The sequence below is a fragment of the Eptesicus fuscus genome, chromosome 20 (assembly GCF_027574615.1).
Source record: "Eptesicus fuscus isolate TK198812 chromosome 20, DD_ASM_mEF_20220401, whole genome shotgun sequence".
Taxonomy (NCBI): domain Eukaryota; kingdom Metazoa; phylum Chordata; class Mammalia; order Chiroptera; family Vespertilionidae; genus Eptesicus; species Eptesicus fuscus.
The window spans coordinates 35720574-35745166 of record NC_072492.1 but is presented as its reverse complement, the minus strand read 5'-3'; the positions used below and the strand labels follow the sequence as shown (position 1 = coordinate 35745166).

Below are 24593 nucleotides of genomic sequence, written 5' to 3'. Positions count from 1 at the left end.
CTGAGCGCACTGTGGCCCAACCTGGACACGCTTGCTGGGCGCCTTCCCGCACAGAGAAACTCCTCTCCCTGAGGAGAGGCAGCTGTGCCCGGGAGGCGGGCGGCACAGGCCAGGAGCAGGGCCCTCCCTGGCGAGGCCCAGGCCCTGCGTGTGAGGGCGGGGCTGGGAGCTGCTGGTCCCCGTCCCCCTTCAGTCCTGTCCTGTAGCACATTGAGCCACAAGGACTAACTCTCACCAAGAGCTTCCCCGTGCCAGGCAGCTTCCTGAGCATTTTCCGTATCAGCGCTTTTAATCCCCAAGCAACCCGCTGAGGCAGGGAGCAGGCTTCCCCGTTTGCGCACGGGGAGACTGAGGCACAGGAGAGAGAAGGGGTTCCCCCGAGTCCACCCAGCTAGCCAATGGCCAGGCCGAGCCAGACGAGGCCGTGTGGCGCCAAGCCGGACCCCGATGTGGCGTGAGGAAGGCTGGGCCCCCAGCTGTGTGGGCTAGGGGGGTAGGATCCTCCTCAGCTGTACCCACAAGCTTCTGTCTCCTAGTCTGGAGAGGGGAGCTCAGAGTTGGGGGGCCAGGGAGGGACGCTGGCTCATCTCTGGGGCCCTTGGCTGCCAGATCCCTGACTTGCCGTGGGTCAGACACGTCACCCGGAGGGTCTTGTCTGCAGAACCAGTGAGTGGTTTCTCTGGGTTTCCTGCTGGAAGCTGGGGGATCGTGGCCATGGGTGTCCTGTCCCCCCTCCAGCTCAGTTTGCCCAGCTGGCCCAGCTGAACCCGCAGGAGCGTCTGAGCCGGGAGACAGCCCTGCAGCAGAAGCAGGCGTCCCTGGAGGCCTGGCTGCAGCGCGAGGCCCAGACGCTGCAGCAATACCGCGTGGTGAGTGGGGCGTGCGTCCCTCTCCTCCAGGCTGGGGGTCCACATCCTGAGCTGTCGGGGACCCGAGAGAGGGGTTGGCCAGGACCCCGGGGGGCAGGAGGCCTGTGGGGCCTGTGAGGCAGAGCAGGTGGGGGAGGGAGGCCCTGCCCCCCCCCCCCCAGCGAGGCCCTGCAGGGCTGCTCCCTGGAGCCAGAGGGCCTGCCCCCCCCCCCTCCCGCAGGAGCTGGCCGAGAAGCACCAGAAGACCCTGCAGCTGCTGCGGAAGCAGCAGACCGTCATCCTGGACGATGAGCTGATCCAGTGGAAGCGGCGGCAGCAGCTGGCCGGGAATGGGGGGCCCCCTGAGGGCAGCCTGGACGTGCTGCAGTCCTGGTAATGGGGGTGGGGGGCGGGGGCCAGCAGGGAGGGGGGCAGGGGCTCAGGGTGGTCTACCAGCTGCTTATTCTGCTCCGTGTTTCCATGTGCAGCCGCTCGCTCTGTCCCGTGACAGGTCTGACTTCACCAGTGGCCTGGTTCCCGACACAGACCGGTGCCCGCAGTCACGCCCTCCCTGGGAAGGGGGTCACTGTGCTGGGGGTGGGGCCCGGCCAGGTGCTCCCGCCTGATGCTCGGCTGGTTGGGTACAGATCAGGGTCGCGCCTCCTGGGTGTCTCTGTGTTTCTGCTCTGCTCAGTGGACAGGAGTGGGCGCTGAGGTGTCAAGCCTTCCTGGGTGCGGGTGGGGCTGGGTCTTGGGGGGCTCACCCCAGCCTGGGAGCCTCTTCACCTGTGGCCTGGGGGAGGGCTGAAGCCCTTGTCCTTTCCTTCGGCCCCGCGGCTGGTGTGCAGGTGTGAGAAGCTGGCCGAGATCATCTGGCAGAACCGGCAGCAGATCCGCAGAGCTGAGCACCTGTGCCAGCAGCTGCCCATCCCCGGCCCAGTGGAGGAGATGCTGGCGGAGGTCAATGCCACCATCACAGACATCATCTCAGCCCTGGTGACCAGGTGACTGCTGCCTCTCGGCCCCGCCCGGCCCCGCATGGAGTTGGCATGGGGGAGGCAGGGGGTGCTTTGCAGATGGGGGGCTCTCACTTCAATCCTTCTCTGTCTCTGCTCACACCCTTTCCCTTCTGTCCCCAGTCGCCGTTGACCTTTCCCAGTTTCTCTTGTGAGCACTGCCTGGGCTGCCCTTGCTTCCTGCAGCCCGTGCCAGCTGCCGAGTTCATCTCCCTGCCTCCCCTCCCGCCCTCCCCTCCCCTCTCGGTGGCCTCCCTGGGGACAGGGTCTCCTCGGCCCCGTGCCCTTCCTCTGCCTGCTGAGCCCTGTGTGAGGGTCCTCCCCACACGGGGGACCAGAGCCCTGTCCCCTGAGGCAGCATCTCGTCCCTTGGGTCCCGCAGCACGTTCATCATTGAGAAGCAGCCCCCTCAGGTCCTGAAGACCCAGACCAAGTTTGCAGCCACCGTGCGCCTGCTGGTGGGGGGGAAGCTGAACGTGCACATGAACCCCCCCCAGGTGAAGGCCACCATCATCAGCGAGCAGCAGGCCAAGTCGCTGCTCAAGAACGAGAACACCCGCAAGTACGTGCGTCCTTCCTTATGTTTCGGCCCCTTTCCTCGAGGCCTGGCTGTGGGAAGGAGGGATCCTCCTCGGAAGCTTTCTGTGGCGAGCCAGCACGGCCATGGCATACTCAGCCCCCAGGCGCCTTACGTGCCGCGCCAGCTCAGCCAGGTTCGGGGAGCCTGAGAGGGGGCGGTGAAGGATTGAGAAAAGACAGACAAGAGAATGAAAGCTGGGTCTCGGTGGTTCACTGTCCTCTCTGATGGAGAGCCAGCGACAGCGCCACGGACTGCAAGCCACGGACTACAAGCCGTGTCTTTATTTTATAGCCGATGCCACGAGGCAAAGTAAGGGTGTGGTCAAGATGTTTACAACATTCTCGTGGGTTTCAATCCTACTCAATTACATGGACCTGAATTCTGTCAAGCCCACATCACTCAGGCACGTGGGGTCACGTGTTCGGACCACAGGTTCAAGCTGACAACCAAAGCTGTTGGCTATCATTGTGCTGGGAGGGCTCTGCCCTCCAAGCTGGGACTTGCACGTGGCCATGAGAGGACTGTGCCCTCTCATCATTCCGAGGCTTGAACCTGTCCAAACACTGTGGCCGCGCCCCACAGGTTTCTGGGTTCAGCCGGTCCTATGTAGGAGCCCCAGCAGCCCCTCTGGCCGCTCTGACTCTCCGAGAAAGAACAGAAGGGGTTCTTCTGTGAAGACAGTGTGATATGGTTTCACTTAGTAGGAATTCACTTAAGAAAACTTGTGTATATTTTATGTATATTTATTTCTTGTACGTTTTATGGAGCTAACCTTCTAAATGACAGATTTTTAATTTTTTTACTTTTATGTTTTAAATGTATTTTTATTGATTTCAGAGAGGAAGGGAGTGGGAGAGAGAGAGACAGAAACATCAATGATGAGAGAGAATCATTGATCGGCTGCCTCCTGCATGCCCCCGACTGGGGATCCAGCCCGCAACCCAGGCATGTGCCCCTGACCGGAATCGAACCTGGGACCCTTCAGTCCTCAGTCTGACTCTCTATCCACTGAGCCAAACCAGTCATGGCATGACATAAGTTTTTAAATACCTCCTGAGGTTCCTCCGACCCTGAGCACATCTCTACCCGCTGCGAGCCGAGACCCTGCGTGGGTTTAGAGCTGCGTCTCTCTCTGATTTGCAGTGACTACAGTGGCGAGATCTTGAACAACTGCTGCGTGATGGAGTATCACCAGGCCACAGGCACGCTCAGCGCCCACTTCAGGAACATGGTGAGGGTGGAGGGAGGGGAAGAAGAGATTCTCGCTGCTGATCGGAGGACGTGGTCACCTTACTTTGCTCCTTTGCAGTCCCTGAAGCGCATCAAGAGGTCTGACCGTCGTGGGGCAGAGTCAGTGACCGAAGAAAAATTTACGATCCTGTTTGAATCACAGTTCAGTGTTGGTGGAAACGAGCTGGTTTTTCAAGTCAAGGTAAAGCCCTCCCTCAGCCGTGTGTCTGTGAGCACTTTGTATCACACGAGAATTGTCTGGGTCACATAGTCCCTTTTTAAAAATTTTTTTATTGATAAAGTGAGGATGGATATTTGTTACTTGCTCCTCCTACCTACTCCCCTCGCACCCCGCACACACACCCCAAAATTTCTCCATACCCTCTCTCTTTAAAAAAAAAAAAATGTTTTTATTGATTTCAGAGAGAGGAAGGGAGAGATAGAAGCATCAATGATGGAATAAAATCATTGATCAGTTGCCTCCTGTACGCCCCCCCACTGGGGATCAAGCCCACAACCCAAGCATGTGCCCTGACCTGGAATGGGACTGTGATCTCCTGGTTTGTGGGTCAATGCTCAACCGCCGAGCCACACCGGCCGGGCCATACTCTCTCTTCTCTCTCTTGTTCTCTGTGTAACTTAGAGGACTTAGTCCATCCTTCAGAAATATCTAGTAAAATCTATTTTACCAGATCTGAAATGTCTAAGATTTTGCCAAAGTGGATGGAAAAGTCATGTTATTCCCAGAGCCGTTCACATTCTGTATCCCAGGTGACATTTACGGAAACTTGCAGAAGAATGAAAAAAAGAAGAGAAGGGGAAGAAGGTGTGGCTTGTGGGCACTCAGCTCTTCTGTGTCTTTGCAGACCCTGTCCCTCCCGGTGGTGGTGATTGTCCACGGCAGCCAGGACAACAACGCGACGGCCACTGTTCTCTGGGACAATGCCTTTGCGGAATCTGTGAGTTGATCCCTTGGGCCTGCGGGTCTCCAGATCTTGATGCTGGTGTCGTGAATCTCTTTCACGTGTTACCCCCGAAAGAGCATAGAGGAAGAAAAATGCTGTTTCTGTTGGTGGGAGACAGAAGGGAATGTGTGTAGAAGATGGAAAGAGGCCCTAACCGGTTTGGCTCAGTGGATAGAGCGTCGGCCTGCGGACTGAAGGGTCCCAGGTGCGATTCCGGTCAAGGGCATGTACCTTGGTTGCAGGCACATATCCCCAGTAGGGGGTGTGCAGGAGGCAGCTGATTGATGTTTCTCTTCCATTGATGTTTCTAACTCTCTATCCCTCTCCCTTCCTCTCTGTAAAAAATCAATAAAAAATATTTTTTTTAAAAAAAAAAAAAAAAAGGAAAGAAAGAAAATGGAAAGAGGATGGGCTTGAAGCCAGGCCAAGGTTTCAGGGCAAGCCACACCATGTCCTCACACTGAGGCTGTGGGAAATTCACTTTCCCTCTCTGAGCTTAAGGCCCCTAAGTGTCTACCACCCAGAATCATAATGCTCCATAGTGTTGTTAGGAAGATAAACTACATAACATACAAAATGCTTGTCTCAGACTCCATGCTCAGTAAGTTTTGTTTTGAATCATTGGGGGAAACCATATGTGGAAGTTGGGACTCCCAGGTTCCTTCTAGAGAGACCTCTCAGGAGGTCCCTTTCGCTTAGAAATTGCTTCCTGTCATCCTCCTTCCAGTAAATGAGGGTGACATTTAGTTTCCAAATTTTAGGTTCTGTGATTCATCCCAGGTCTCTCATGAAGAAGGAGATGCTTTGACTAAGGCAGTGGTCGGCAAACTCATTAGTCAACAGAGCCCAATATCAACAGCACAACGATTGAAATTTCTTTTGAGAGCCAAATTTTTTAAACTTAAACTTCTTCTAACGCCACTTCTTCAAAATAGACTTGCCCAGGCCGTGGTATTTTGTGGAAGAACCACACTCAAGGGGCCAAAGAGCCACATGTGGCTCACGAGCCGCAGTTTGCCGACCATGGACTAAGGGTAAAAACACGATGTTAGGGGTTTATGCACCCAAATGCTCTCTGAATACCACTGGTGTGCTGCCTGCTGGGCATTTTCACACCATTTCAGGAGGCCCAGTTCTACGTGTATTTCCAGTGGAGCTTAGTCTGTAAAAGCATGATTAAAGTGGTCTAGTTGTTATTTGGGACATAAAAGTATGTTCTTCTCTAAAGGGAACAGTCTTACATTCTCAACAGTTTTCTTTACAGAACAGTATATTTGCTTCAGAGGTGAGATTCTTATCAGAAAGTCTGCTGTGCTGTGCTACTCACCCTGAGTGTGAGGCTCTTTTTTAAAGCGATCTGCCTCTATCTTGTCCTGATAAGCCTGCTGGATAGGATTGCCACATCTCTCATCCCCTTCTCTGCCTGTCCACAGACCTCACCCCCCCCCGGCCACTTCGGCATCCCCTGCAACATGTCATTGCTAAAGTATCTTGTCTCAATAAATAAGCATTTTTTTAAAAACATTTTCAGAATGTTAGGGTGCATTTATTTTACACTGTTTTAAAATAAATACATACTTATGGGAACTTATAGATACATCTGTATATTTGTCATGATATAAGCGTATTGCAGTATTGCTTAGCTGAAGGTTGAAGGCTGAGACATAGATGTGCATCTATGGGGGTCTGGTTGAATATATTATTATTCTTCCATTAACGTTAACTGCTTTTGTTGCAAGATTGCTTTAACATACACTTTAGTGAGTACTTACTATTTGCTGAGGCCAGTACTAATTATGGGAAGCACAACTGTATACCCATGACAAAGCAGCAGAAGATTCCAGAGCCTGTCTAAAATCTTATGGGAAACACAAGTACTAATTTTGAGAAACACAGATGTATAACCCTGATGTAGCTACTTGTAATACAGTATCCTGTCCATATCTATCTGTATAAAAGCCCAATATGCAAAGTGTCCCCTCGGGAGTTCTTCCAATCGGGAGTTCGATCGCTCGCTATGACATATGCTGTCCACCAGGGGGCAGCGTGGACCAAAGGGAGGCCCCGGCTATTGGCTGGCAGCCGCTAGGGACCCCATCCGAGCACAGATTTCGTGTACTGGGCCTCTAGTTGTAGAATATTTAGCAGCCACAAACAGAAATGAGGAATTTCTTTACATGCTGATGTGAGGTCTCCCAGATATAGTATTCAGTGAAAAAAGGGAGATGCAGGACATGTGGATTTTATGCTTCCATTTGTATTTTTTAAAAGGAAAAGTTATATGTATTTGCAGGCCAGCATAGAATATCTTTGGAGTTGTAAACAAGAAATTACACCACATGCCTTTGGGAAGAGGAGCTGGGTTGCTAGGGGACATGATAGGGAAAGAGACTTCACTGTCTAACTTGCTGTATTTTAAAAATTTTATTTCATGTGAAGGAATTGCCTACTCAAAAATATTTTTATGATAATTAAAATGAAGTACTATGGCTGAATGGAAGGAAAAGCAGTTTGTTACAAATTCATATTCTCACCTGTTTTTAATAAAGCTAACTCATAGTTACTATTCTTCCTTAAGTTGTTTCACTTTGAGCCAGAGTTCTTTCTTGGCAGAAGTTGTCAAAGGCAAGGATTACACTTGTGCACACACATGTATGAGCGTGTAAACACACACACACACACACACACACACACACACACACACAGTCTCTCTCTGTACCTAGAGAATCAGTGTTTTAGATTTCTGGTCCCGTTGAGTTTACAGCCAGACCTCAGTCATGTTTTGCTTTAGTGGCCGTGAGGATGTAGGGTTGCACCACTTGCAGAACGCTCTCGGCAGCACGAGGTTGCCCTCTGTATTGTGTGCAAAGAAGGTGAAATGAGCCTCAGTTTCCAGAACCGCACACCCCATGAGAGTTTGCGTTTATCCTCAGACTCCGTCAGACAAACGTTTGTCACGCCATCCCGCCGCCAGTGTTTTCCTTTCGTGGGCTGAGGAAACAAATCATGCAACTGTTCTCTCATAAGGTCCTGGCTTCTCTCCCCCGCAGGGCAGGGTGCCCTTTGCCGTGCCTGACAAAGTGCTGTGGCCGCAGCTGTGTGAAGCGCTCAACATGAAGTTCAAGGCCGAAGTGCAGAGCAACCGGGGCCTGACCAAGGAGAACCTCGTGTTCCTGGCGCAGAAGCTGTTCAACAGCAGCAGCAGCCACCTCGAGGACTACAACGGCATGTCCGTGTCCTGGTCCCAGTTCAACAGGGTGAGGGCCCGCCGCCGGCTGCCCTGAGATCAGTCCCTTCAAACCAGACGCCTGCAGGAGTCTCCCTTCCCGGGCCCCCGGGCTTCCCGTCTAATAAAATGCGCCTGAAGTCATAGGAAGCTCCTGAATAGACAGACAGCGACATACTTTTTATGTAGAAAATTACACCTTTGAATATTAAGTAAATCGGGCTTTGTGTGACGCTAGTGCATTTTACAAAGGGAGCGGAGCCGAGGAAACGTTCGCGTGACTCGGGAGAAGAGCAGCTTTGGCGATGATCCGAACGTCATGGCTCTGTCCCGGTGACTCGGATGTTCCCTGGTGTGAGGTGCAAAGTCAGGCCCCCAGCCCACCCATGCGGATGCTGATGGAGGACACTTTTCCTCTAGCATCTGCTCATTCAGATGTCATCCCTGAATGATTTGAAAGTTCGATTTGAAATTGAACTTTCGTTTTCCTTTTTACACCATCGCCCCCCAGCTCCCCCCTCCCCCCCCGGTGTTTTAAGCACCCTCATTCCGAGATCTCATAGTCTCTGAGTCTAACTGTTTTAAGTGGTTGTGTGTTAACCAGTCGGCCAACGTGTTGGCTGGCCGTCAGAGGTGTTTTGATAGGGGAAGCAGGAATTTCACTAGAATCCAATAACTGCATTTTGCTGATAAATAGTTGGTGACTGCTGTGTGATGGAGCAATCTCTGTGGCCTTGTGATCAAATCCAGTTCAAATGTACAAGCCCCCTGGGCATCTTGCTAAGATGCCCACTCTGATTCAGAGGGTCTGGGATGAGGCCTGAAATTTTTGCATTTCTCAGAAGCTCTTGGGTGCTGCTGGTGGTCCCTGAGTCCACATCAAAAACAGCCGAGGACCAGGCAGCCAGGTGGAAGGTGTTCGGAGCAGGGGCTGGGAATCGCTCTGTGCGGTTTTGCCCTGTTTCCTTCTTTCCTCCCCTGTCCTGTTTTGTTGTAGTTGTTGTTGCTGTAGGACCATTTATTTGGGAAAACTCAGGCAGGCCTTTCCATTTGTATGATTCTGACAGTGTAGGTGTTTGTTTTCCGTTTGGTTCTTCCAGTGAAAGTAGATACAGGTACTCTCCCGCGTGTTACCTCTGCCTTCTTGGGTTCATTGCTGTGTCTCCCATCAGGAGAATTTACCAGGACGGAATTACACTTTCTGGCAGTGGTTTGATGGTGTGATGGAAGTGTTAAAAAAACATCTCAAGCCTCATTGGAACGATGGGTGAGAATCGTCATTTCTTACGTCTGCCATAAAGTAAGAAGGTTGTCTTTCTACGGGTTTATAAATAAATAGATAAATAAATCACACTCTGCTTCTGCTCCTTTGACCTCTGTGATCCAGGGCTATTTTGGGTTTCGTGAATAAGCAACAGGCCCATGATCTACTCATTAACAAGCCCGATGGGACCTTCCTGCTGAGATTCAGCGACTCCGAAATTGGTGGGATCACCATTGCGTGGAAGTTTGATTCTCGTGAGTGCCCCTCCCTGTTTAAGAGCAGAGGCCAGAGGGCTTCCAGTGAACTGCTTTTGTTGCAAGGTCACTTCAGCATACACTTCCGTGAGTCCGTTTGCTTTGCTGAGGCCGGTACTAATTATGGGACGCACACGTGTGCACCCAGCACACAGCTGCAGAGGATACCAGAGCCTGTGTACCATCTCATGATGGGAAGCTCAAGCACTAATTTTGAGGAACGCACATGGATAACCCCGAGGTAGCTGCTTGCCACACAGTGTCCAGTGCACTTTCTCCACTGCTTCCCTTTTGAAATGTCCACCTTCTCATGACTCAACCCTGAGCCTGTTTCAGTGAAAACTTACTGGAATTAGTTGGAGTCGTTCACATAGAAATAATGTTACTTTCATGATCCCTGTATTCTGACTGACACAAGGACATTGTCACTGGTCGTTTTCATCCCAGAGCGTTAGTTCTTCCCTCTGACCCTCCCGAAGAAGGTAACAGCAGCTTCCGCGTTCGCGTTGTGTGGCTTGAAGACTTCAGCAGCGTTTAGTCGTGCTCACGTGTCCTCCGGCCGCGGACCTGCTTCCTGTCTCTCTTACACGCTTTCGTACAGGGCATAGGGAGTCAATAAGTGTCTTCTAGAAAGGGACAGAAGGGCGTTTAACTGGAAGCCACCTGAGGGAGATCACTGGATCTCTAGGAAAGTGATGAATGCATCACCAGCCATCTCCCCATGGCTTTTAAAAACAGCCACTCGAGCCCTAGTTCAGTTGGCCGAGTGCCATCCTTGGGTATGGGAGGCAACCGATGAGATGTTTCTCTCTCACATTGATGTTTCTCCCTCCCTCCCCCTCCCCCTTCCCTTTCCTCTCCCTCTCCCTTTCTTTCTCTCTCTCTCCCTCTCCCTCTCTCTCTCTCCCTTTCCCTTCCTCTGTCTCTTAAAATTTTGTTTTAAAGAATCAATGAAACATTTAAAAATTAATTAATTTTAAAAGCAGCTATTTGATCTATAACCTGTAGTTATTTTTAAATGGAGATTTTTTTTGGGGGGGGCGTACAATTTTAATTTGTAGAATATTTGGGTATTAAGACTTCTTGTTCAGAAACTATGTTTAGAATATCATTATTCTGTTTATTGATCTAGAGGAAAGAATGTTTTGGAATCTGATGCCTTTTACCACCAGAGACTTCTCCATTCGGTCCCTAGCCGACCGCCTGGGGGACCTGGATTACCTTATCTATGTGTTCCCCGATCGGCCGAAAGATGAAGTATACTCCAAATATTACACACCAGTTCCATGCGAGCCTGCCACTGGTAACAATGTTCGCATTCCGATTTGGTTTTGTTGTGTTTGGGTTATTTGTGTGTGTGTGTGTGTGTGTCTGTCTGCCTTGCGTGAAAATCTACGCAGTTACCTACAGTTACTTGAGCATTATCCAGGGCAGATGTAAATCCTGGGCTGTATTCTGCAGTCATCCAGAAAACACACCTGCCACTAACCCCAAATGCCAAATTGAAGGGAACAAATTGCTTTTAACACAAGCTTAAATCAAACAAAATTAGGAAGGCAAAATTTTGTTTTTCAAATCAGAGATGGTTTTGTTTCCTGAGCATAAAAGTTTTATGTATTTATTATAAAATGTCCAGAAAAGTATAGAAAAGAAAAAAGAATCCATTCATCCTCCTGCCAGTCATAAAATCTGTTCATCGGTTTCAGGTTTGGCTCTGATTGGCATAAAAATGACATCTCAGGTTTTATTTTCATTTATTTGATTCCAGGTAAGGTCAAAACACCTTTTCATATAATGATAATGACAACAATAATAAATACAATACTAGTAACAGCTAACATTTGTTGAATGCTTATTGAGTACCAGGTCCTCTTTTGGGCACATTTTTATGTAGAATCTCATTTAATCCTCAAAAGGGGTCTGTGAAGTAGTTACTATTACTGTCCCCCTTTTACCCATGAGGAACTGAGGCACCGAGACGTAAGTGATTTGCCAGAGGCCACACAGCTAGGAAGAGGCCACGCCAGGATTGGAGCTCAGAGAGTCTAGCATCAGAGCCTGTATTTCTTAACGTCTACATATTGGCCATTTGTATTTTTTCCCGTGAAGTGCGTTCATGTTCCTTGCTTATCTTCCTTTTGGAGTCCCTTTTTTCCTTAATGATGTGTAAATAGTTTTCTATAGTAGATAAACCCTGGGTTATACATAGCAATTATTTTTCTCAGCGTGTCATTCTTCTTTTAACATTTAAGCTTTATTTTGCTGAAGTTTTATTTCACAAAGATTTGTAATTAGGCGACGTAGCCCCATCAGTCTACCTTTTTCCTATATGTCATGCCTTCCCACTCTAATGTGATGGCTATATTTTAAAAAAAAACAGATCATTTTAGGTTTATATGATATTTTGAATTAAAATCTATCTCACTGCTTCTTTTTGTTAGCACAGCTAATCTAGATTATTACATTCTATTTTTTACAGCATTTCTTTGTTTTTTTTTATCTTTCCTGCCAATCTGTAAAATTCTCTGTAGACTGTGAAAAGCACAAAAAGCATGAGATGTTCTGAAAATGCAGCCCCCTGACATTTGAAGCCTAGAAGAAGCAGGTTTGGGTACCAAGCACTTTAGAACCATGTAGCATTTCACCTTCATGTCTCCTATCGTCAGGATTATGCTTATTCCCATACTTACATTCCCAGGAAACAGGACTTCATTTGCCGACTCCAGACTCTCACATCCCTACTTCCCTGGATTTCCATAATCAGCCTTTTAAAAAGTCGTAACTATGGCTGGCCAGGTCACTTTCAGGTTTCTCCCCTAGCCGGCCACATCCCAGTGGGATTCTGTGGCGAGTGGAAAAGAGACACACACCAGCATCCTTCTCAACAGCCACCAGGCACAAACCACTCACCGGACTGAGTGACCATCAGGTTACCTGCAGACACTGAGTGACATTCCCTTTCCCGAAGAGTAGATACTCAGAGTAAGCTCTGAGGTCAGCAGGTCAAAGCAATTCTTCTCTAAGGCGTGGAGTGTTCTGTGTGATCCTGACAACTGCGTACCTTCCTAGTGAAAACCTCCAGTGACAAGGAAACCAGCTCTTCCCAAGACATTCCCATTTCTTTGGGGGCCGTTCTATTTATGACAACATTCTTCCGTATCTGACGGAGACTTGGCCCTCGTCTGACCTCCTCCTGTTGGTCCTAATGTTGTCCCCTAGGACACAGAGCAAGCCCTGTCCCTCCGCCGAATCTGCGACTGTAAACTCTTTAAAGATACTTTTCCTTTCACAGTTAGTAAGCAGTTAATGCTGGGTTTCGATTTGTATTGAAGTATATGCTTTCTGTGGTCTGCAGAAGGTATAAGCACATGCAAGCCAACTTGGAAGATCTCTTCACTGGCAGTATTAGGACTGAGACTTCCCTATGCCAGGCCGTCCTACCAGATTGAAGTGTTAGGTGCTGGTGTCAGATCCTAAGATAAATCAGGTGGTTGTGTCCTATCCTAGGAAAAGATGTGATTCATAAGGGAGATTTCATTTTTATTTCATTTGAGAACTTTGGTTCTCATCACCATTTCCCCCTCGGCAGCTAAAGCGGTGGACGGATACGTGAAGCCACAGATCAAGCAAGTGGTCCCTGAGTAAGTGTCGGGGGTCCAGCTCCGGTCTCCTGCTGCCTCTGTTCTCCCCCCGCTGTCCTCACCCCTCACCACCACCCCCTTCCGTCCAAGGGCCCAGTGTTCCCTTCCCCCTAACACCTGCCTCAGCCCTGGGGAGGGAACCGGGCTTGGTCTCACCATGGGCCAGTGCCCAGGGCCCCCCTCCCGTGTCAGCGGCTGCCCTGAGGCCGAGGGCGCTGAGGCTCTGTTCTGCTCTGCTTCCTCCTCCAGGTTTGTGACATCTGCAGACTCTGCTGGGGGCAGTGCCACCTACATGGACCAGGCCCCCTCCCCGGCTGTGTGTCCCCAGGCTCATTATAACATGTACCCGCAGAAGTAGGTTGTGTTCTTACAGGGCTTCATGGGGCGGGGAGGGCTGGGACTGGGCACTTGGCCTCCGGCTGCTCACCGGGCGGGGTGCAGGGCCTGGGGTGGTCTCTGCTCCTCATCATTGGTCTCCGACAGGCGCTCCCTCCCCCTTCATCTCTTCTCTTTCCCTCCCAAGCCCTGACCCCGTCCTTGACAACGACGGCGACTTCGATCTGGACGACTCGATGGACGTGGCGCGCCGCGTGGAGGAACTCTTGGGCCGACCTATGGACACTCAGTGGATCCCTCATGCGCAGTCGTGACCTCCTCCATCGCCATCGTCAGCTTCTTGGTCCTCGCCAGAGGAGTTACTCTTGTGGATGTTTTAATTCCATGAATCGCTTCTCAATACTCATAATGTGAAGTGTTAATACTAGTTGTGACTTTAGTGTTTCTGTGCACGGTGGCACCAGTGAAGGGCGTGTGCGTGTGTGTGTGCGTGTGCGTGTGCGAGTGTGAGTTTGTCGTCATGGTGTTTCTCCCCCTTGCTGTCCAGAGGTCAGCTGCAGCACTGGGGCCGCAGACAGAGGCTGTGGTGGTTTGAACCTTGCGCACAAAGGCAGGCGGTTCCACGCGCCCTGGCACGTGGCCATGTGTCTTGAGCGTGGCTGGACTTTGGCATGTGGCTGTTCAAGTGAGAGAAGGACGCAGGGAGGAGAAAGCACCTCCTCTCTGGTGCGTCTTTGTCACTGTGTCTGCCAAGCCGTTGTGCTTTAACCATGATTGTCTCTGCTTTTCTTCTGCAACGTGGAAACGGCCTCTTGACAAAGAAACCGCCCCCCTCCCCTGTGCCCCTCCCCCATTTTCCTGGGTAGGGATGGGAAAAGGGGAGACTTAGGAGGACTGTTGAAGCAAGGGGAGCCAGAGGTCTTCGGATGGGTAGTGGCTTTTATAAATAACACGTCACCCATCTTCATGTGTTCTCCGTCCCTCCTCCCCTCCCTGGCTGTGTCCCTCTCTCCTCCTCTCACTCCGTTCCTCTGTGTGTACACACGAGCAGATGCCCTAGAGTGAAGAAGAGAGGGCCACGTCACCGCAGCTTGCCGTGTTGGCGTCCTTTGTGTCGCGGCCAGAGTGGAATGCCCAGCCCCGACCCGCAGGCGCCGAGGACGTCGCCTCCGTCACCCAGGGAAGCTGCCGCCCCACCTGCCCATCCTTCCTCCACGCTGCAAGGCTGACTGATACCAGCTTTTTTGCAAACGTCGGATGGTGTTTTCGTTTCTAACTTGGGACTTCTTGTTTTCCCCTCCGCCCCCTCATCTGACATCAAAATTCTTTCTTCCTGTGTCGGGTCCTGTGCCTCTCCTACCCAGGTCACCTCATTTCCCTTCACTGTTCACGCGCGATGTCTCGGGGAGTGGGTGGCAGGAGTGCGGTCTGAACCCAGGGCCAGCATGTCCAGCAGGTGGTGTTGCCCACCTGGTGCAGGGTGCTGGGTGTCAGGCATTGGGAATTTGGGGACATGCAGTCAGCAGGTTTGCTGGAAGTTTGGTAAGCTGCAAAAAAAAAAAAAAAAAAAAAAAGCCTCAAGCATAATTTCGTCCATAGTTTCTTCCGTGGCTCCATGCCAGAAGGAAGGCGTGGGCTATGGCAGGCAGGTGGGAAGAGAGGGGAGCAGGTATAGTTTTCAGGTTAGGCCTACAAGGTCACTCCTAGCCCCCCTCTCCAAAAGGACATGACTAGGCCCAGGAGAGAATGGCCCTAAAAACCTTATTTTTATATGTGTGAGTAAATAAACATATTTTTTTTACAAAAAAAAAAAATAACTTCTGAACTTATCAGTGTTTTGATGTTAAAGGAAAATATTTCTCTGTAGTAAATTATTTATTGGAAAACGACTTTTTAAAAGCTGCTGTTTGCCCTGGCTTGGTTTCATACACTGATTTATTTTTCTATGCCAGGCAGTAGAATCTCTCTGCCTCTGAGGAGCAGGCCGACCCCTCCATGGATACCAGCGGTGATGCAGGATGCTGCTAAGCCCCTTACGTACCCCTCAGGATTCAATTAAAATCCCACCTGTGAGGATGGGAGTGTTGGGGAAAGGCGAAAGGAAGCCTGACCCCGTCGTGAAGAGCCCTCACCTGCCTGTCCCTCAGGCTTCCCCAACACCTGCCTCAGAGTGGGGCCCTCATTGTCCCAGCTGGGGGGTGGGGGTGGGGATTGACCCACTGGGAAGTGGACCCAGCCCTGGGGCTTGCTGAGGTCTAGCTCTCACTTTACAGCTGGCAGTGGGGTTGGGGGGACGGGTGCCGAGTGTCGGGCTCCTTCCCACGCTTGTACAGTTGCTGAACTGTCCTCAGTTTCCCTGAGAACTGTGCCTGTCGGCGGGAGAGATTCGTGACTGAAAGGTGCGCTCGCTGTCTGCATTATACTCTCTTCTCCCTGTCCCTGCGAACCAGCGGAGGCCGCGGGAAGCCTGGACCGCCGCCTCCTCTCCCTCGCTCCCAGGCGCACAGAGTCATCCGTGTCCCAGCTCCACGTGTGCGGCGTGCAGGGTTTTGTGGGGGTGGCGGGGAGACAAAGTGGATATAACTTAAAATGGAAGTATACTTTTTATAACTTTTCTCTTTAAAACTTTGTGGAATTATTTCAGATACATATTTTAGTGTTGAGGCCGATTAGCATATAGCCAGCAAAAAAAAAAAAAATAGTATTGTGTACAATTCTACTTGGGCCCATCACAAAATAGTGTATTTTATGTTACAATAAAGCCTTGCTCTGAAGGGGCAGTATGGAGTCCTGTTTTGTTTTCCAATCCGAGGGCGAGGGAGGGCGGTCTGAAAGGGGAACGTTGGCGAGCATCAGTGTGACTGAAGGGGGACTGTTTGGGAGTTGGCTCCTCTGAGAGCAGGCGCCAGGTTTGATGGCGGATGGGGGCATTTCTTTTTATTTCTTCTTTTTTTTTTTCTTTAATCCTCGCCCGAGGGTATTTTCCCATTGATTTTAGGGAGAGTGGAAGAGAGAGGGGAAGACCGAGAGAAACATGGATGTGAGAGAAACACATCGATTGGTTGCCGCCTGCACGCACTCCGACCAGGGGCCCCGGGCTGGGGAGGAGCCTGCAACAGAGGTGCGTGCCCTGGACCGGAATCGAACCCGGGACCCTTCGGTCTGCAGGCCGACGCTCTATCCCCTGCGCCACACTGGCCAGAGCAGAGTGGGGCATTGCTTACCTTCCTGCTCACATGATGTTTTGAAAATTACACCTGTGTCACCTGAAAGGCATGTTCTTGCGTGGAGAAGTGGGCCCATTTCGTTGTTTAGTGCTTTGGAATATTCGGCTCTTACCAAGCCTGTGCCCCTTGGCTAAGAGCCACCAGTGTTCCCGAAGGCTGTGGATTCCCAGCTCTCGTCCCTTCTGTGGTGTGGAGATCCATCGTCCGGAGGCTGCCCGAGACAGCTGCTGTCCGTCAGTTCTCTTAACAAACGCTTCGCTTAATTCTTTGTCCTGCTCTCTTCTCCTTGGGAAGTCAGTTTTGGTACACCCCAGGAAATGTTCCCACACAAAGGACACTATCAAGAAAATAAAAAGACAACCCACAGGAGAAAATGCTTGCAGGTCATAGGGTACTAGTTTGTGAAATATGTAAAGAACTCTTATAACTTAATAGTGAAAAGCCAACCCAGTTAAAATGGGCAAGGGATCTGAAAAGACATGTCTGCAAAGAGGACATACACATGGCCACTAAGCACATAAAAATGTGCTCAACGTCACTAGTCCAGGAAAATTAAAATAGACTCGTCACTTCATACCCCACTAGAATGGCTAGATCGAAAGGCCAGGTAATAAGTTAGCAAAGATGTAGAGAAATCGGAACCCTCGTGGACCGCTGGTGGGGATGTAAAATGATGCAGGCACTTTGGAAGCCAGTTTAGCCGTTCCTTAAACAGTTAAGAAAGAGTTATTATACAACCCAGCTATTCTTGACACAAGAAAAACTGTATGTCCACAGAAAAACATGTACACTGCCCTGGCCAGTTTGGCTTAGTGGATGGAGCATCAGCCTGTGGACTGAAGGCTCCCAGGTTCGATTCCGGTCAAGGGCCCATGCCCGGGTTGCGGGCTTGATCCCCAGTGTGGGGCTTGCAGGAGGCAGCCCATCAATGATTCTCTCTCATCATTGATGTTTCTCTCCCTTCTTCTCTGAAATCAATAAAAATATATTTTTTAAATAAAGAAAGAAAAACATGCACATAAATGTTCATTCTACATAACAGTCAAAGAGCGGAAATGAACCAAATGTCCATCAATGGGTGAATGGGTAAACAAACGTGATGGTGTTTACACAGCACATTTGGATGGTGTTAGCTCCAATGGAATACGATTTGGCAATAGAAAGAAATGAACTGGTGGTCCACAGCAACACAGAGAAGAACCTTGTAAACATTATGCTAAGTGAAGGAAGCCAGATGCAAAAGACCATGTGTTGTGTGATTCCACTTATGTGAAATGTCCAGAATAGGCACATCGATACAGAAAGTAGGTTTGTGTTTGCTTAGGGCTGTGGTGGAGGAAGATGGGATTAGCTTGATTGAGGGGTATAGCTAAAGGGTACAGGGTTACTCTTGAGGTTACAAAAATAGTATAAAATTGACTGTTGGTGTCACACGTACCTGCGAATATACTAAAAACCATTGCATTGTACGCGTTAAATGGGTGATTTGTGTGAATTACATATAATAACGCTGTTGTGTTTTAAAAAGCAAGCACAATATCTCAGCAAGAAATAAAGGAGTGAACGCAAGGGTGGAGGGCGCGGCGGGTATAGACTGAGAGCAGACCTGTGCAAAGGAGCGGTGAAAAGCAGGGAGAGATGCTGCGAGGCACAGAGCCAGGGGAGGGGTCGAGGGAGGGGTGTTAGTGTCGAAGAGCCTGGTCCAGAGCACAGGTGGAGGCAGAGGGGGGTGAACCATGGGCCGCAGAAGAGCCTCACACAACTTCCCAAACTCCACCGCAGGAGGGTCCGAGCCTGGCTGCCTTGCTCCAAGTTGCAAAGCTCCCCGGAGTCACTGGAAGTTTGTGTTTCCTTGGGATGAAGCCAGGAAGCTATCGCAGGTTGTGACCCCAAATCGGATGAAGTACGGGGACAGGTGGCGCCGTCAGATTCTCCGGCTCGAGGACTAGTTATCACTTCTCTGGAGAACACTGTGTGATGGGTTCTACCTGAGGACTAGTTATCACTTCTCTCGAGAACACTGTGTGATGGGTTCTACCTACTCGGCTACGAGGGGTGAGATTCTGTTCCGTCTTTGCAGTCTCTCAGCGCACCACCTTCTAACGTAATGTTTCTTCAGTAACAAAGGTGTCTTTCTTTCTCTGCTCTCTTGGTGGGGGGGCTTTCTGGGCTGGGAGAAAACGTTGGTTTTTAACAGTCCTCAAGCTTGAATCTGCTCCAGACGACGCTGTTTGTGTGCCCCGCCCCAGCCGACGCTGCTTCCTGGCGCTCTCTCCCACGCAGTCCACTTTCTCTTCCTTCACCTGCACAAATTTGAGGACCATGCCCTTCTAGCCCTCGCTTCCCATGTCTGCCAGCATGGGCCAGCACCCAGCATGCCCCTCCCCCTTAGGCAACCTGCTCCTTTAAGAGCACCCCCCCCCCCATCCCAGCTCCTCCCTCCGGCCCAGTGACCGGATTTCCCTGTTGTGAGGCCCAGCGCTTTAAAGCCATGGCCCTTTCTGGGTCAGCTGTACGCTGAGCTGGGGGTGCTGAGGGGGCCCTGGGTGCTGGGAGTAGGCACAAGTGGGCTGTGACAGGTACATGTGGGACACGAACCACTGCCCAGGGCTCAGGAGGGACCGGGAGCTGGGACAGGGTGGGTCCTGGGGCGGGGGAAGCAGAGCCACTCCTTCGTCAAGCAGCCGCTGGGCGCTGGGCACCGTGCCGAGCCCTCTCTGCACCTTCTGAGGCGGGGATTGTGTTCCCATTTGACAGACGGGGGGACGGAGCTCAGAGCAGCCACCTGAACTACCTGGGGCCATACACATAGCCAGTGGCAGAGCCAGGATCCGAACTCAGGTCAGTGGGACGCTAAAACCTGAAGCTCTCCTTCTCACTGCCTGACGGGGGTCCTGGCTTCTTCCTACACTTGCTCTGTCCTGGGTTCTCCTGCGTGAGGTAGAAGGGGGGTCAGAAATGGGTGAGCCCCGGCAGCCGCAGTACCAGCACTCCCGGCCCTTCCTCCTCCAGGAGCCGCCTGGAGATGCTGCTGCTCCTGCTCCTCCTGCTGCTGCTGCTGCTGCTGCTGCCGCTCCTGGCCGTGCTCTGGCGGCAGCAGCCCCAGGGGCCCGGGCCGTCCTGGCTTGCCAGCCTGCAGCACCGGGTGGCATGCGGGGCCCTGTGCTGGGCAGCCGCCTGGCAGCAGTGGAGGCTGGAGCAGAGCACCCTGCACGCGGGCCCGCGCCAGCAGCAGGCCCTCAGCTGGTGTCTGAAGGCAGCCCAGGGTCCCCGCGCTCCTCTCAGGGGGAGCACAGGTGTGTGTTCCCGGGTCTGGGGAGGCGGCCCAAAGAGGAAGGAACCCCACAGAACAGTCATATTCCAGAACCTAAAGAGCCCCCTTCCTCCCCCCCCCCCCCACCCTGTCCTGCTCCCAATGCAAAGAGGCTGACCCAGAGACCCTCCCCAGGCTCAGGATCGTCAGAGAGGACTTTTCCCGCCCTGGACCCGGATAGCCCCGTCCCCCACCCAGGCCTGGTCCAAGTCCCTTCCTCAAGGGTCTCCCCAGCCTTGTCTGAAACCCTTGGGAAACTCTGTGTGGCTTCATGAGGAGTTTATGATGTCTCTGGGGCTACAGATATGGCCACCTTCCGGAATCATCTCCCTTTGACCAAGGCCAGCCAGGCCCCAGAAGAAGAAAGTGGGGAGCAGCTCCTGCCCCCTACCACAAAACAGCACCCTGGGGAGGCCTCTCTGCAGGTAAACCCCAGAAGGCTGGAGCCCAGCCCCACCATGGACCCCGACTTGCAGCCACACCCTCCCATCAGGGCGGGCAAAGAATCCCCAAACTGGGGGCTCAGGGTCTGGCTCAGGCAACACCCTCTCTTGTCTCCCTCCAGGCCACCTTGCTGGGTCTGGCAGCCCTCAACCAGGCCTACCCAGCAGCGCTGGCCCCCGGGAGCACAGCCTGTGTGACCCCTACATCCCCCTGGCCCCGCCCTCTCCCCTGGCCTTGGCACGCCCTCAGCCCGGCTAGCCCCCCTGGAGCCAAGGACCCCGCGGCCCTGCTGCTGGAGGCACTGAGGTCCCCAGGGCTGCGGGCACTGGAAGCCGGGACGGCAGTCGAACTCCTGGACGTTTTCTCGGGCCTGGAGGCCGATGGCGAAGAGCTGGCGGAGGCAATAGCTGCCGGGAACCCAGGAGTGCCTCTCCCCAGACGGGCAGCTGAGCTGCGGGAAGCCCTCGAGCAGGGACCCCGAGGACTGGCCCTGCGGCTCTGGCCCAAGCTGCAGGTGGTGGTGACCCTGGATGCAGGAGGCCAGGGCGAGGCGGTGGCTGCCCTGGAGACCTTGTGGTGCCAAGGGCTGGCCTTCTTCTCACCTGCTTATGCTGCCTCTGGAGGTCAGCAAGACTCAGGGGTGGGGAGCTGGGGCCAGGGGGCAGAGGGCACACTGCTGGCTGCCCTAGAGTGAGCCCTACGTCATCATCTCATGCAATCCTCCCAACACCCGTCTATCCCCCCAACACCAGCAGCTCCATTTTACAGATGGAGAAACTGCGGCTCAGAGAGGTTGCACAAATTCACACAGCCCCAGCATTTACCCCCAGGTCTGCCACACCCAGAACCGCCGCCTCTTCCCAATTAGGGCCCCAGAAGCAGGGTGCTGAGCCTGGGGAAGCCACAAAGGAGGGGGTGGGAGGGCGGCAGGAGAATCAGATGCTCAGAGGGTGGAGGCCCAGGCCTGAGGGCCTAGCCGAAAGAGGTGGCACCACCAGAAGAGGCTGCTTGCTTCCCGCAGGGGTGGTGGGCCTGAACCTGTGGCCAGAGCAGCCCGCTGGGCTCTACCTCCTCCCGCCTGGTGCTCCCTTGATCGAGCTGCTCCCAGTCCAGGAGGGAGGCCAGGAAGAGGCTGCCACCACTATCCTGTTGGCCGAGGCCCAGAAGGGCCAGGAATACGAGCTGGTGTTGACTGACCAGGCCAGCCTTACCAGGTGATCATCTGCCCACCCCCTGGCGCCTCGGGCCCTCTGGGACCTGCTGGGGACCAGGGGCATGAGCCGATGGGTCCTTGGGCCTGACCTCCCCTCACTCCACCCTGCCAGATGCCGCCTGGGTGACGTGGTTCGGGTAGTTGGTGCCTACAATCAGTGCCCAGTCGTCAGGTTCATCTGCAGGTGGGTGACGCCCCGGGAGGCTGAGGGGCCGTCCTTAAACCCTGGGCCCCTCTGCCTCCCGCTCCTTCCTTCCCAGGCTGGGCCAGACCCTGAGTGTGCGAGGAGAAGACATTGGCGAGGACATGTTCTCTGAGGCCCTGAGCCGGGCGGTGGGGCAGTGGCCAGGGGCCAAGCTGTTGGACCATGCCTGTGTGGAGAGCAGCATTCTGGGTAAGCTTCTCCACTGGCTCCTGCCCGCCCCCCATTCTTGGGTTAACTCCCCCACAATCCATGCCCCTCCTGCTGAGAGCGCTCGAGGAAGGAGGTAAGACCCAGCCTCCTTGGTTGCTCCTGATAAGAGTCCTTCCCCAGGTCTCACTCCCATCCCTCCTGCTGCAGCCTCTCCCTAGTCACTTTCCTGACTTGGTTCATATTTAGGACGAGGCTGTGGGTTCCTCTTCCTTTACCCCCCCTCCACACCAAGAAACCCCTGTTTTCCCACGAACCTCAGAGCAGGGAAGAACGAGGTGGGGCCGTGGGCACTGGTTTTGGAAGCGGCTCCATTCACAGGAGTGCGTGTGCGTGGGGTCTGTCTGCAGATTCCTCCGGGGGCTCGGCTCCCCACTATGAGGTGTTTGTGGCACTGCGGGGGCTGAGGAACCTGTCGGAGGAAAATCGAGACAAGGTAAATGAGACAGGGACAGGGCCTGACTGCATGTCCCCTTCACTCTGCACCCCCACCCCCCCCCGCCCAGGTGCAGTGGGCACAGCGGAGTGATGGGGAGGTGGGGGCAGGGAGGAGGACTTCCCCGAGGCTCTAAGAAGGGAGGGGTGAGTCCCAGACACACATGTACACGTGAAACTCCTACCCACACACACACTGGGCACAGTCCGGCGCACCTCATCCACACGCCACGTGGCCACGCAGCAGCCTCACTCAGCCGTTCTGTCCTCAGCTGGACCGCTGCCTCCAGGAAGCCTCTCCCTGCTACAAGTCCCTGCGCTTCCGCGGCAGCGTGGGCCCTGCCCGCGTGCACCTGGTGGGGCCGGGGGCCTTCAGAGCACTCCGGGAGGCCCTCGCCGCCTCCCCCGCGGCCCCCTTCCCTCCGGAGATGCCCCGGGTCCTCCGGCACAGGCGCCTGGCCCAGCTCCTGCAGAGGAGAGTGGTGTCCTGAGCGAGGCTGCCCGCTGGCCCCGCCACCCCACAAGCTGCCTCTCTCTTTCCTCCGGGGCCTCTCTGCATGGGGAACCCTGGGCCAGGGTCTTTGACTCTGTGTCACCTCTCAGTCGCTCATCTGAGCTGCTGGGCCTTAGGGAGGTCCAACCTCGCCAGCCAGCTCCCAGGAGGTGACCTCAGGGGTGTAGCAGACCCCGCAGGGCGTGCGCGGAGCCCCGTGGGTCCCCTCTGGAGGACCCTGCTGGAGAGTTCCCACACACGGGGTGGCCCGTGAGTCTCCCAGCCCACTGCGCCGCGCAGGCTGCAAGTGTTGGGAGTTGGTGTTCCCAGGAGCACCCCTCAGTCAGCAAGGAACAGGGGTTGTGAATACCGACCTCAGCTTCACTGTCCGTCAGGGCGACAGTTCTGAAGTGTGTCTGCGCCAGCTGCCGGCAGGGGTAACCCTCTCGTTAACATGGGGTTCTTAAGGCATCCCTCCCGTCTCCACTCCCTGAGGTGTTTTCTAGGATCACCTCCCAAATAAACCTCTTGCACCCCGATTCTTGGCTCAGGGTCTACTTTTGGGGAGACTGTAAACACTCCAGAGCCCCGTGCAGAGCCTGACACAGAGTCCCTTTGGCGCTGATCCCACCGCAGCCTGTCCCCTCCCTTCAGCTCTGATCACAGGGCTCCCCCTCTCTCCGCTGGGGAGCCCCCAAGTGTGTGCATTCAGGAGACCTCGGGGACTCCTGCCATGGCCTCGGTCAACCCAGAAGACTCAGAGCCCCCTCCTCCCACCTCTCCCCATCCCAAGCTTAACCTAAACGTGAAGGGGCTACTCCCCAACTTCCCTGGCCCTGGCTCGGCAGGGGTCCCTTTCCTGGCCGGACACCCAGAAATCAGTGCCATAGGCAGTGGCTCTACTGCAAATCATCACAGCAGGAAGCAACCGCAGAGATTCCGTGGGTTAACTGCCCATCTTCCCGGCGGGACACGGAGGCTTCCTGAGCTTGCGAGACTTGCTCTGGGCCCAGCAGCTCCTCCTCAGGAACGCAGCGCCCGTGTGTAAGTCTCTGCTTCTGTCCCCGAATGACTTCTGAATTCCATGCCCTACATCCAGGCCCCAACGCCCACCCACCCAGTCCCTGTATCAGCCCATGACTCCTTCCCACTAAAACCTCCACGGCTCCCCAGTGCCCACAGGGTCAAGACTAATCAGCTTAGCCCGAAAGGCCCTTTGACCCATCCCCGGCCTTGCTCGCCTGTCCAGCCACCTCTCTCCTCTGAGGAAAGCCACGACCGCGAGGGCCACACCCCACTATCCCACATGCGTCAGGCACTGTCCCCGCCGGGTCTTTGCTGAAGTTGTCCCTTCAGGAGAGGCCTTCTCCCCTGACCTTGCCTGGTAGAAATCCCCTTTTCGTGAAAGGCCCTTTCAGAGTCCTTTCTCCCACTGAGCTGCCATTCTGTGCCGGGTCACACTCCCACCTGGACTTCGAGCGCCTTGAAAACGGGGCATGTCCTATGCATATGTCCCTCCAGAGCCCCGTGCAGGGCCTGACACAGGGCAGCTGCTCCATGGACAGTGCCCTGAACAAGAGGGACTCCAGCATGGGGGCTCACTCGCTGCTGATGGTGGGATGGGACCCCGTCTGTGCCCTCCAGGAAGGAAGCTGGGGAGGTCAAAGGGGTAACACCAGGCACTCTTTTCCCACTG

At 53.5% G+C, this 24593-nt stretch overlaps 2 protein-coding genes across 8 annotated transcripts in view; both read left to right on the top strand.

Moving 5' to 3' along the window:
• STAT5B (signal transducer and activator of transcription 5B) overlaps positions 1–16140 on the top strand; it is a 65496-nt gene extending 49356 nt beyond the window's left edge. For 4 of the 5 annotated variants that reach the window (XM_054709273.1, XM_054709272.1, XM_054709274.1 and 1 more), the window contains exons 6-19: positions 739–869; positions 1090–1241; positions 1697–1852; positions 2247–2426; positions 3588–3675; positions 3754–3876; positions 4541–4633; positions 7690–7896; positions 9038–9132; positions 9253–9383; positions 10516–10686; positions 12973–13024; positions 13274–13378; positions 13548–16140. In XM_054709273.1, the coding sequence (XP_054565248.1) occupies positions 739–869; positions 1090–1241; positions 1697–1852; positions 2247–2426; positions 3588–3675; positions 3754–3876; positions 4541–4633; positions 7690–7896; positions 9038–9132; positions 9253–9383; positions 10516–10686; positions 12973–13024; positions 13274–13378; positions 13548–13674 (1811 nt within the window). In that variant the 3' untranslated portion in view covers positions 13675–16140. Of the gene's footprint in view, positions 1–738; positions 870–1089; positions 1242–1696; positions 1853–2246; positions 2427–3587; positions 3676–3753; positions 3877–4540; positions 4634–7689; positions 7897–9037; positions 9133–9252; positions 9384–10515; positions 10695–12972; positions 13025–13273; positions 13379–13547 lie in introns of those variants that run through there. The other variant, XM_054709275.1, reaches the window with a different exon arrangement.
• Positions 16141–19049: 2909 nt separating this feature from the next.
• Positions 19050–23436, top strand: GHDC (GH3 domain containing). Of its 3 annotated transcripts, none has more exons than XM_008149363.3 (10): positions 19050–19166; positions 19345–19428; positions 19600–19883; positions 20204–20325; positions 20466–20967; positions 21366–21558; positions 21670–21741; positions 21818–21951; positions 22320–22405; positions 22677–23436. In XM_008149363.3, exons 3-10 carry the CDS (start codon positions 19613–19615, stop codon positions 22893–22895), a joined length of 1599 nt encoding a protein of 532 aa, XP_008147585.2. In that variant the 5' UTR covers positions 19050–19166; positions 19345–19428; positions 19600–19612; the 3' UTR covers positions 22896–23436. The 3 variants fall into 3 exon arrangements, with proteins under 3 accessions (XP_008147585.2, XP_028013067.2, XP_054565637.1); XM_028157266.2 differs by having other exon boundaries at positions 22291–22405; positions 22677–22742; XM_054709662.1 differs by lacking the exon at positions 19600–19883.
• The last annotated feature ends 1157 nt before the right edge of the window (positions 23437–24593 follow it).